Source organism: Penaeus japonicus, unplaced genomic scaffold (genome assembly GCF_977035675.1).
Source record: "Penaeus japonicus unplaced genomic scaffold, GWHDUDI00000001_assembly GWHDUDI00000029, whole genome shotgun sequence".
In the NCBI taxonomy this organism is placed as follows: Eukaryota; Metazoa; Arthropoda; class Malacostraca; order Decapoda; family Penaeidae; genus Penaeus; species Penaeus japonicus.
In genome coordinates, this window is record NW_028234431.1 from 3,928,644 (window position 1) to 3,941,143 (window position 12,500).

The following is a 12,500-nucleotide window of genomic DNA, read 5'->3' on the forward strand; positions in this document are numbered from 1 at the left end:
AATTATCAGGCGAAGTGTTTGAATATCCCGAAATACTGCTCAACGCCCCCGGGCACGGCGGAAGTCGAGGACAGAGGCGTCGAGGGCGTAGTCTCTCCAGGGAAGGATTCCGGGTCGTGGGAGTCATCGCTGGAGTAGTCATCCTGCCTGTCGACCCAGCCGTTGTCTCGGTACAGCGGGAACATCCTGTCTGGAGTCCCGAAGTCCTGTCCGCTGAACCACACAGCAGACCGGTCCTCAGAGTCCTCCACGACGGCCGTTGCTGGCGTCGTTCGGTCCTGGTGTCCTGCCTGGAACTCTGGCAGGCTGCGGACCTGCTGGATGAGGGCGGCGGTGCACTCGGAGGGCAGGACGAAGGTGCCCTGCTCGAGGGCGTCGTGCTCGATCTCCAGGTGCATGGTCGTTATGGCGTCTCCCTGCTGCTCGAGGTCGTCCCTGATCGCCAGCTGCTCGAGGATGGCCAAGAGGGACTCGTGGAGGTTCAGCGTCTGGAGGATCTGGTCCTGCGCGAAGCCCTTGAGGTCCTTGGCGGCGGTCGTCAGCTGGTCCGCGGGTTCCTTCTGCTGGAAGAAGGCCCAGTCGGTCTCCAGCAACTCGACCGAGAGCTCCTCCACCTTCTCCTCCAGGTCCTCCAGCTTCACTATCGTCAGGTTGGCGCTCTCGATGCCCTCGAGGACCGCCCCCTTCAGCCGCCCGATCTTCCCGGCTGAGTCCGAGGACGCGTCTTGCTCCAGTCGTCCTGCGCCCCGCGACAGGCTCGACTGAGGGGAAAAGCGACAGATGAAGAAAAAAATTCCGTATTTTGAAAATGCCCCTTGTGCATTTCGCTGCGAGAGACACAGGGGGATTCAATTTTTAAAAGCTATTTTGTTGATTTTTATATGTATTTGTTGCTATCACACACACACACACACACACACACACACACACACACACACACACACACACACACACACACACACACACACATACACACACACACATATATATATATATGTATAATTATAAAATCATACATACATAAAAGCACACTCATACACGCGCGCACCATATGCAAACCTATATAGAGGCAAATGTATGCATATAAATTCTCACTTTTGAAGGCATTTCCCCGTTCCCAGCGCCTTCTCCAAGATGCTCAACTAATTCTCTGAGGTCTGACAGCTGGCGACGATTAAACTGGTGTCTGTTGGTGTTGAAGGAGATAATTAAAGAACTGTAACTCATGCATTAGTATTAATAAGTAAATACTACCGTAAACTAAGGAATTATTGCCCGTATTATTTATATCCTTTAAGACTTCCACAGTACCTGAAATATATGACTGTGATGCATATAGGGTCTTCAGTGTTATATAGTACTCATTAGCAACTATTTTCATGAATCTATTGATTAGACTTTCCTCGAACTAGGGAAAAAGTTCAAGCGAAATTGATGTCGCTTCAAAAACATATAACATTAAAACAATTTAAAATAGGGAATTATTTCATAAACTATCAAACATAATTTAGATTTCGAGGATCGTTTCTCTTGGTGATTGCAGATACTTTAACGTTTTGTACTACTGTCAGATGTCAAATCTAGTGACTCATGGACTGCCCTAAGATCTCAAAGGGTTGTTTTATAAATATATGATATGGCCGATATGAGAAATCCCAATGACAGTCAGTTAAGATAAAAATCCTAGGCAGGTCAGATGGATTTAAAATTGTTAGACTAAAAGATGCCGGTCCTCACTGGCTACGACTTAAAATTTGATCTATTCATTCTAAATGAAGAATTCTGGCTTCATCTGGCTCGATGCGGTCTAACCAGACTCTTCTCTCACCTGTACCAAAAATACATCCTCATCCTCAGGATCCGCTTTCGTCAACAAGGCTTCATTAATGTGTACTTTGTGGATAGTGTGATTGATAAAATAATGCTTATACACCGCATCATAGCTCACTCCTTTGTCTTTGCAACATGCAAAGACTTTATGCTCAATGACGACGTGCCACAGCAGACTGAAGTGAATCAGTCTGATGTCAGTTGCAACACCAGGAAATGATGCATTTCACGAAACATTCACGTGGGTAGAATCTTGTTTCGTTTTACTCAATGTTTACAGAAACATATACACGGTTTCAGAAGTGGGCTACGAGCTTACCGAAAACCCTGAGACTCCCTTCAACCACTAATCTTATATGAGTGACCTTGTGGCGTATTTCCAAGGATCAAGACCAGTTACAAGTGTGTTTTGGTGATGTAACAATGACCAGCCATTAAATGTAAGTCATAAAGTATCATAAACGTAACTGTTTATGCTCCTATGTATCACTACTTTTCCTAAATTGGTCGTATGCTGTTACGCTGATACCTGTAGTAGCATGGAAGGACAGAGGGATGTTTTACTAATGAAAAGCAAAAGAAAAAGAAAAAGAATTAAACCAAAACGTGATTGTGAAACTCCGTAACCGAGAGTCAAATAGTATTCAGGTCCTATCCGCTATACGAAATTCCATCAACAATCTGAAACTACACTCCTGTCTTGTGCTGTTCCCAAACAATCTAACATCATGTAATCACAGTCAGACACCATCAAAACTACACAACAACACTGTATACTCCCTGCTTAACACTATATAATAAACACCCTGCCTTACCCCAGATCAATGTTCGTCACGAGTTTATCCAGGATTTCAGTGATTTTGAGTTCCAGTGTTGGTTCCTCCATCTGGATACGTTCGCAGGACTCTATGAAGGCGTTCTGGGCGACGAGAACGGCCGAGTATGAGGACTCCACCAAGGAACCCAGCTCTTGCATTTCAGCGCGAAGCATCTGGCCTGGTGGGGATGTAATGCTGGTATAATGCGGGGTCTGACTGAGCCTTGAAATGATGATGTTATGAGGTATGAGACAGTGATCAATGTTTATGGATATATTTCCTGATGATCAAGGAAATGCAATTTGTTTGTTAAAAAAAGATAATCAATTACTGTTGTAAACTTGATCACCCAAAGCCATTTTTTATACATATAAATATGTTTATCTCTCGTTCCTTCTTTCAACACCAGAGCCCCTCTGTACGTACCATGATTAGGCTCCGTGTTCATGCGTCGCAGAAGAACAGAAAATCTTTGGTGTAGAAGCTTCAGGAGGTCCACGCCCTCACTCGTCTGCTTCGTCAGGCCACGTCGCAGGTCGTCGCTCTTCTTCAGGACAGACTGAAGTAATCTCTTCACCTAGAACATTAGGGCTAAGGTAAGGATTCCGAGAATCAAACCTGCTACAGGTCGTATGGCATCGTGATCTTATGTTAACTGGTATGAACACACCGATCATTTGGAAGTCATTCGGATGGTCAAAAGGAATTCAGTTTCGTTATACAAGTCAGAAAAACACTTTAATTAACACACTAATCTAAAGAAATGTATAGATAATTTAACAAAGGGAGTCCAACAAATAACTAATTTAAGCTGAAATATGCAGCAAAAGACGAAACTGAAATATTAAAACTAGGCAAAGGCCATTCACCAAAGGTTTTCAGAGTCCATGTATGAGCTAAATCAGAAATATCTAGAATCAATATATATCACTAACAGATCTTCTGCACCCACACCAATGCAGGGAAGGACCCCCATTTCAGGTTTTCAAAGAGTCTAAGGGAATTATATGCATAAATAAAACTCAAGATGACAATCTATATCAACAACTTCCGCAGCCACACCTCCTCCAGAGCAGCGATGGTGTTGGGGTCGGGGCAGTGCAGGGGCTCGAAGGCAGGGCGTCCGTACCGGTCTCCGGAGCCGTTCGACGTCGACCCTCCTGCTGACGAAAACACTGGGCGTGACTTTGTATTAAGAGTCTATTTGTTATAGGAAAGTGGTTTGCAAGGCAGAGACAAATGCGAAAAAGGACGAAGTTAGTTGATATAGATTTTGAAGGGAAGGTCGATGGGTTGGATTCTTTGTGTGTGTGGTTCTGGTTCTAATTTCGTGATAGAGTAGTTTTATCGTCTGCATTTAACTGTAAGGGCGTCGTCAGTTAAGCTATGATTTTTTTTACGTACACCATTAGTCAGGCTTTCACAACAACAACGACGACATACATCATCATTTAGTCAACTGCAGCAGTATCAAAATCTACATTTTATTAGTATCATTATCATTAACGTACGAACTACCGATGCTTCTTCACAGGGTGCAAGTGCATGAAAGCAAATACAATGTGTAGAAAGCATATAGAAGCACAATTAACAAATAAAAATGATCAAACACTTAAGAAGTACTGAGGAAAAGCGTCAACAACTGGAGGAAAAATACAGGAAAACTTTGAAGATAAGAAAAATAGGGCCTGACAGTTAGCAGTGTATAAAGGTTTACAAAAATGAATAAAATATAGTATCCCTAAAAAAATCAGGATAAGACAAAAGAAGACAAATATATATATAAAATATATTTACTTTAGTCTTAACATATATAACACTTTCCACCTGAACGAATGGACAACTTAACGAATCCAATCAACTTGAAGTAAATCTTTTTCCTCACCGTTCCTCCTGGCAGCTTCCTCCAGCAAGGTCACGTTCAGCCCGGCAGCGGCCCTGGCCACACTTTGGGCCACACTCTGGTTGACCTGCTGCAAGACAGGCCGCAATTCCCCAAGAGATGGCGCCGGTCTCCTGTGTGTGTGTGTGAGAGAGAGAGAGAGAGAGAGAGAGAGAGAGAGAGAGAGAGAGAGAGAGAGAGAGAGAGAGAGAGAGAGAGAGAGAGAGAGAGAGAGAGAGAGAGAGGAGGGAGGAGAGAGAGAGAGAGAGAGAGAGAGAGAGAGAGAGAGGGAGGGAGAGGAGAGAGAGAGAGAGAGAGAGAGAGAGAGAGAGAGAGAGAGAGAGAGAGAGAGAGAGAGAGAGAGAGAGAGAGAGAGGAGAGAGAGAGAGAGAGGAGAGGGAGAGAGAGAGGAGAGAGAGAGAGAGAGAGAGAGAGAGAGAGAGAGAGAGAGAGAGAGAGAAGAGAGAGAGGAGGGAGGGAGAGAGAGAGAGAGAGAGAGAGAGAGAGAGAGCGAGAGAGAGAGCGAGCGAGCCAGAGAGAGGGAGAGAGAGAGAGAGAGAGGGGGGGGGGGGGGAGAAAGAGAGAGAGAGAGAGAGAGAGTAAGATTTACTGATTAGGACCGACTGAGACTAATACAAACATGGCTCATCATTAGCCTGCCTGACCGTGGGTAATAGTGAGCATGGCGACCACCGACGAGCAGCGAGACTGGTCTTTCTCTTGCCAAATATGGCAAGGGCGAAGGCAGAGTGAAATGACAACATCATTTGTATGAAGACATAAATGCGTAGTTAGACGCTGGCGCTTAATTGTGTATCAATGCAAATGCATAATTTGATCGGGTCCTTATCATGGCCACAAGGGCATGGCGCATCACCACACAAAACCAACCGCAAGCAAACTTTCATATGTATATCGACTATAGATTATACACAAACAAAAACACACACAAAAAAACTCTCTCTCTATCTTTATCTATCTATCTATATTTATATCTGTCTCTCTCTCCCTCTATCTCTTCTTCTCCCCCTCTCTCCTCTTTCTCATTCTCTCTCTCTCTCTCTCTCTCTTTTTCTCTCTCTCTTTTTTTTTCTCTCTCTCTATCTATATCTCTATCTATCGCTCTCCCTCTATCTCTTCTTGTCCCCCTCTCTCCTCTTTCTCCTCTCTTTCTCTCTCTCTCTATCTATCTATCTATCTATCTATCTATCTCTCCTCTTTCTCATCTCTCTCTCTCTCTCTCTCTCTCTCTCTCTCTCTATCTATCTATCTATCTCTCCTCTTTCTCCTCTCTCTCTCTCTTTCTCCCTCCCTCTCTCCTCTTTCTCCTCTCTCTCTCTCTCTCTCTTCTCCCTCTCTCTCTCTCTCTCACTCACTCTCTCTCTCTTTCTCTCTCTCTCTCTCTCTCTCCCTCCCTCTCTCATCCACAAACACACGTCCTTACGTCAGTTTGGCGACGAGATCCTGGTGGAGGGAGAGCATCTTCTCTTGGATGTCTTGGACGGAGGACTCGACCCTCTTGCCCTCCGCCTGCACCTCCTCCCGTACCTCCATCGCCGTCCTCAGCGTCTGCGTCCCGAGGTCCTCCAGCCCTTCGCGAGACTGCTGCCACGCCTCCTTCAGCTCGCCGACGCCCTGGGCACGTCAGGGGGATACGACGTGGTCATTCTCTTTTTCTCTCTCTTTCTCTTTTTTTATTTATTTATTTATTCCTAGACATGTGTATATACTGTGTATAGTGTGAATAAACTTCAAAATCAATCAATCTGCCTGTCTCTCTCTTTCTCTCTCTCTCTCTCACTCACTCTCTCTCTTTCCCTCTCCTTCTCACTCTCTCTCTCTATCTATCTCTCCTTTATAAAATATTCGTTTTTTATAGTAAAAGTTGTATGAGTGTGTTTTGTAAAAAAAAAAAAAAAAAAAAAAAAAATTAAATCCTGTGTTCTGTACCCACTAAAAAAATACACAGAAGGTTCTGTTCCATGAAAGGCACCCTACTTCGGTATCCCCTTAAACCCACGCATACCTTCCCTCTATAAAGAAACATGTTTTGCCAATCGGTTTCAAGAGGTAACCCACATAGCCTCCAAAAGCATACATCTATTCTGGCCCAAAGTCTTGTCATTTTACCTTCTCAATCTTCTTGGAAATCTTGAGGAAAAGCGGCTCCATTGACTGCTGGAAGAGGAGTGGCAAGGTTGCGTCCAAGTACTGGCTCACGCGACGGTTGACCTGTTAACAAAAACAAGCAAAGAACATGAATTTAAGAAATAAAAAACTGCTAATAAATACAAATCTATCAGAAATGAAATATTGATTTTTTTCAGTGTTGATTAACAATTCAAAACAATGCACAGTTCATTTATATGGCTACACTGCCATCTATATATACTGCATATATATATATATATATATATATATATATACATATATATATATATATATAAATATATATACAGTATATATATATATATATATATATATATATATATATATATATATATATATATATATATATATATATATATATATATATATATATACTGTATATATATATATTTTTTTTTTTCTTTTTCTTTTCTTTTTTCTTCCTTTTTTCTTTCTTTCTCTTTTTTCTCTCTCTTTTTTAAATCAGGTACATAACGAAAGATCAGTGCATATCCTTACCTGTGTTGCAATCTCAGTTTCGGACGTGAGTTGCGACGCCGTCTGCTGGTGTGACCTGGTTTCGTGTCGCGATCCGTCTCCTGTCTCGACCTTGCTTTCTAACGCTCCCAGCTTTGTCGCCATGCCCTGGGGATCATCATTATTATTACTTTTACCACTCTTAGCTGTAGAATCATCGTCATTATCATTACTGTTATTGCTTCTATCATTATAATGATGATTATTATGATAATGAGAATGATATAATGTTTTTGTTGTAACTGTCATTATTGTTGTTACCAATATTACTGTTAGTATTATCTATATGATTAGCACCATTACAATAGTAATGATTATCATCATAGGTATTCTTCTTATTGTTTTTATCATTATCATTACTGCTGCATATATAGTCATCATCTTTATCATTACCTTTATCATTACCATCACCGTCATCATCACCATCATCATAGAAGCGATGGTAATACGATCTTCCCACTATTACCATCACCATCATCATCACCATCGCAATCCCCAACATCAACATCAAGAACGTTATCAATGTCAAATTTAGAATGTCTATGATAACTCGACATTAAAACCATTCTGTCAAGCTTCGTTATCCTAATGATTATAACTATCATCTTTATTGCTTTTTACAACCACTAGTGTTGTTGTTTGAATCCATAACTATCTTGGGTATTGTATATTATGAAATAAAACTCATTATATTGATAGTCTCCTTCATATCAAAGAGCTTTCCATTTCACTCCAAACCTGATTCTTGTTTTCATCGTATTGTACCAATGGAGTGCGTATATGTCTTACAATGGTATTTGATAAGTGCATTATTTTGTTTTAAACTTATTCGATTTATCTAAATTAACGAATGTTTTCACTTCGTCGTAACTTATTGATTTTGAAATAAATCCTTTTTTTTCTTTTTACAGTTTTCCTCACTTGAAGGTGAGATAAGCGTTACCAACTCCTCTCCTCCAGCCAGCCCGGTCACATAGATCGTCTTTTCACAATGTTTTTTTTTAGTCATGTCACCCCTTTCGTTGTCCATTTACCCGACTTTGCCCTTCCTTATTTTCGCTTACTGTACCTCCGTTTCATTTGCACTTCTCTCTCTCTCTCTCTCTCTCTCTCTCTCTCTCTCTCTCTCTCTCTCCCTCTGTATATATATATATATATATATATATATATATATATATATATATATATATATATATATATATACATATATATATATATATATATATAAATATATATAAATATACATGCATACCTACATACATATATATATATATATATATACATATATATATATATATATATATATATATATATATTATATATATAAATATATATATATATATATATATATATATATATATATATATATATATATATATATATATATATATGTCTCGTCGTTGATCATCACATGGGCGTACTAAAGCGTTTTTTTCCTGTGCTGTTTTGGATATCGTCTAAGTTACTTTTATTCTTTTATATTTGATTTTATTCATTAGGTCCCTCGTGCACCCATTTTAGCATTTTTATCTCCACAACATCCAGATACTCCTTGCGCTTTGGTCACTGCCATGTTTCCCGTGATATCTTTTCCCATTTATTCCACCCTGATTGAACCCTGTGTGTTAGCTCTGCGTCCTGATTCCTGCCCTCGGCCACCGTCGAACCTACTATCAGAAGTAGTTTACTACTACTACTACTACTGCTACTATATCTGCTACTACTTATATATTCTATTTCTATATTCTCTTCAGTCTTGTTGCCTCATCTCACCGTCCTAAACTTCACTGAATCCCAAGTACTCTCACTGCCTTCTATTTCTTTCTTCTTTCCTTCACAAGTCCCCTCCACTCTTCTATAATTGAATCTACATAGCAAGACATCATAAGCAAAAAGTATTCACTCGGGGACTGATCTCCTAGCCCTCGAGACGCCTTATTCATGATGATATTAAAAGGATACGTGATTCAGGAAGATCCCTGACATAAACCAATTCCCTAAACATCTATTCCTTCAACCCTGCGCTGCCTCTAATCTGTGTCCTTGTTCCTGTTCCTTCGTATTCATCGAAGGAACAAGCTTCACATAGTTCTCTAGTACTTCTTTCTCTCTCATACGCGTCCACTCTACCTGACGTGGCACTCTTGTTGCTACTCCATTCTTATCCCATTCCTTGACCTGTTTTATTTACGGAGATTCCTTTGTTTCCGCATCTGGTGTTCCCAAGTCTTCGTGCACCTTCGTCTTTGCCCTCAATGGTGTCTTCTTGATTTCCTTTTTAGTCGCTCCTTTTCTCGAGGCCTTTCGAACGAATCCTCCACTTCTTAGCTTCTTTTATGCTTTCAATACCTCCTAAACGACATCCTTCCACTAACGACACGTCTCCTTCTCTCCAGGAGATTTGTTTCCGGATGCCCTACCGAACTCTCTCGCCCACTCGCCTTATCTCTTGCTTGCTGTGCTACTTCTTGCATATCCTCGAGCAATCCTATTTCATTTAATATTCTATCTTGAAAATCTCGCTTTACTCTATCATTTTATTTGCGATGAGAACTTAGCAGGCAGTTGGAAGCCGTGTAGCCTTTGAAACGTCATAGCTTACAACACCGCCTTAAAGGCATTATAATCAGCATCAAAATTACTAAAAGTATCATGCTGCTTCTTGTCACCTTTATCATCGCGACTCCTGATGATACGAATGTTTTTACCAACATAAGCATATCTTAACGTGAAAATAAGCTCCTTCAAAAATACCTTATGCATGTTACTTTTCCTCAAACACATAGAGTAACAAGCATTTAAACTCTTTCCGGTTGGATGTGTCATTGCCATCATTTCATCAAACAATCTGTCGTTCTGAGATCACTGCTTTTGTCGTGTAGATAACCTCAATAAGAATGCGTGTCTATGTTCTATTTTGCAGAACAGTATTTAAAATTATTGCATATAAGATAACCTGGCGAGAGAGAAAAGAGAATGAGACAAGCGTAAGTTACATTTTGCAAACCCGAAGAGATGATAAAGGCTGATGTTGTAGGCCTATTTTGCTAACCGGAAAAGTAAGACAAAGATATGATGTATTTTGAGAAACCATAGATATATAAAACAAAGACCCCTAGTCATTGTTTTGTTGTATTTTGCAAACCTGAAAATGAAATACAATCACATTTAATATTGGCCAAACGAGAGAAAAAAGAAAGAATGGAATAGTATAATTTATTTTCAAGTACCTGAAGATCTCTATTGGTGTCTCTTAGAGTGGAGTGGAGTGAGGACGTCTCGTGGGTCAGGCGGGTGTCCAGGGCTTCCACCTTCTCCACAAGGGTGTCCACTTTCCTCATGCGTGCGCTGAGGGACTCTAGCAGTGCGTCCTGACGGTGGAAGGGATGTGGTTTGAAATGTGTGGATCGTATCCAGGGAAGTTGGAGGATGGGTTTAAGAGAGAGAGAGAGAGAGAGAGAGAGAGAAAGAGAGAGAGAGAGAGAGAGAGAGAGAGAGAGAGAGAGAGAGAGAGAGAGAGAGAGAGAGAGAGAGAGAGAGATTGATAGAGATAGAGATAGATAAATAGATAGATAGATAAATAGATAGATGGATAGATAGATAGATAGACAGACATACAGAGACAGAAACAGAAAAGGAGACAGAGAAAGAGAAAAAGAAAGACAGTGAGGGAGAGAGATTGTGCGTGTGTTTTGATATAATTTAGAAGTAAATCAGTTTCATATCTTCCTTTGATTTTGATGGGTATGTGCATTCATAAATAAAGTGTTAAGATTTGTGCTTCTGCTTCATTTGTATAGGTAAGTGTTAGTTTGTGTGTGTGTGTGTGTGTGTGTGTGTGTGTGTGTGTGTGTGTGTGTGTGTGTGTGTGTGTGTGTGTGTGTGTGTGTGTGTGTGTGTAAACGTGGGCGTGAGAGAGAGAGAGAGAGAAAGAGAGAGAGAGAGAGAAGAGATATAGATAGATAGATAGATAAATAGATAGAGAGAGACAGAGACAGAGAGACAGACAGAGAGAGACAGAGAGAGACAGAGAGAGAGAGAGAGAGGATAGAAATCGTGAGAATGTGTGTACGTGTTCATTGGTTGTTCCATGCGATACTCACCCCTTTCGTCATAGTCTCTCCGAGTCTCAGAAAGCGCGACTCGAGGCTGACTTCAAGCGTGGCGAGTCTCTGGGTCAGCTGAGTCACCGCCTGACTCAGCTCCAGTAAGCCGGGGACGCCCTCAGCATTCACGACGACGCTAGTTGCTGTCGAGTCCTCGCCTTCGCCTCCCCGTGCATGGCTCTGCAACGGAGAAATGGGGCGGACATGAAGGGCTGAATGGGAGTGCGCCCCTTGTGTTGCTACGCAGGACATGTATATATAAATGTGTGTGTTTGTGTGTTTGTGTGTGTATGTGAATATGGATGTATGGACGTATGTGTGTATGTATATATATATATATATATATATATATATATATATATATATATATATATATATAGAGATATGTATATGTATTGTATGTATATATATATACATATATACATACATACATACATACATATATATATATATATATATATATATATATATATATATATATATATATATATATATTAGAATACAGATACATAGACAAATAGATACAGGTGCATAAATACATACGTACATATAGTTATAACAATCTTTATTTTAACAACACACACACACACACACATGCATTCACATCATAAGCACAGACATTGCACACATAAAGAACTAAAAAGTAATATTCAATTATTCCATAAAAAGAGAACCATATATTTTGAACAAACTGCAGCTGACACCAACGAACAATTTAAAGTAATTTTAAAACCGAAAATATTTAACTAAAACATAATAAAACCTAATAAACATAAAATATAAAATCTGTCTGTATAAAGATTCCCAAAAAGTGGCTTTTTGATCTATGAAAAAGTCATATATATTTTTTTTCACATTAAGCTAAATATATCATTAAATCACGAGATTATAAACTTACTTATATGTCTAGTATAACTAAGCATATGTTATCATTCACCTTATGCATTAATAATTCACTATTTGTGTTAATTATCCATCCCCTATGTCACTGAATCATCACATCCGCTAATCTCATGTAACTTGATAGCAGGTGCCATAGCAACCTACCCGAAGGTATATACTATAGATAAGCAATTTGCAACGACCAATATATCTTCACGAAAAAAAAAAATGTATTACCTTGATTTTTTTTTTAAATTTTATTCATCAGTGTAGTAGGATTTTTTGTATGGAATATTA

At 40.0% G+C, this 12,500-nt stretch overlaps 1 protein-coding gene across 2 annotated transcripts in view; it reads right to left on the bottom strand.

Moving 5' to 3' along the window:
- The window catches only part of LOC122255428 (uncharacterized), a 22,527-nt gene that overhangs the window by 746 nt on the left and 9,281 nt on the right, over positions 1-12,500 (bottom strand). The window contains exons 2-12 of one of the 2 annotated variants that reach the window (XM_043019592.2): positions 11,319-11,501; positions 10,446-10,586; positions 7,198-7,323; positions 6,661-6,762; positions 5,975-6,165; positions 4,534-4,664; positions 3,711-3,808; positions 3,075-3,225; positions 2,646-2,826; positions 1,096-1,186; positions 1-761 (exon numbers count right to left, since the gene is read on the bottom strand). The exon at positions 1-761 is cut by the window's left edge and continues 746 nt beyond it. In XM_043019592.2, the coding sequence (XP_042875526.2) occupies positions 6-761; positions 1,096-1,186; positions 2,646-2,826; positions 3,075-3,225; positions 3,711-3,808; positions 4,534-4,664; positions 5,975-6,165; positions 6,661-6,762; positions 7,198-7,323; positions 10,446-10,586; positions 11,319-11,501 (2,151 nt within the window). In that variant the 3' untranslated portion in view covers positions 1-5. Of the gene's footprint in view, positions 762-1,095; positions 1,187-2,645; positions 2,827-3,074; positions 3,226-3,710; positions 3,812-4,533; positions 4,665-5,974; positions 6,166-6,660; positions 6,763-7,197; positions 7,324-10,445; positions 10,587-11,318; positions 11,502-12,500 lie in introns of both variants that reach the window. The other variant, XM_043019501.2, reaches the window with a different exon arrangement.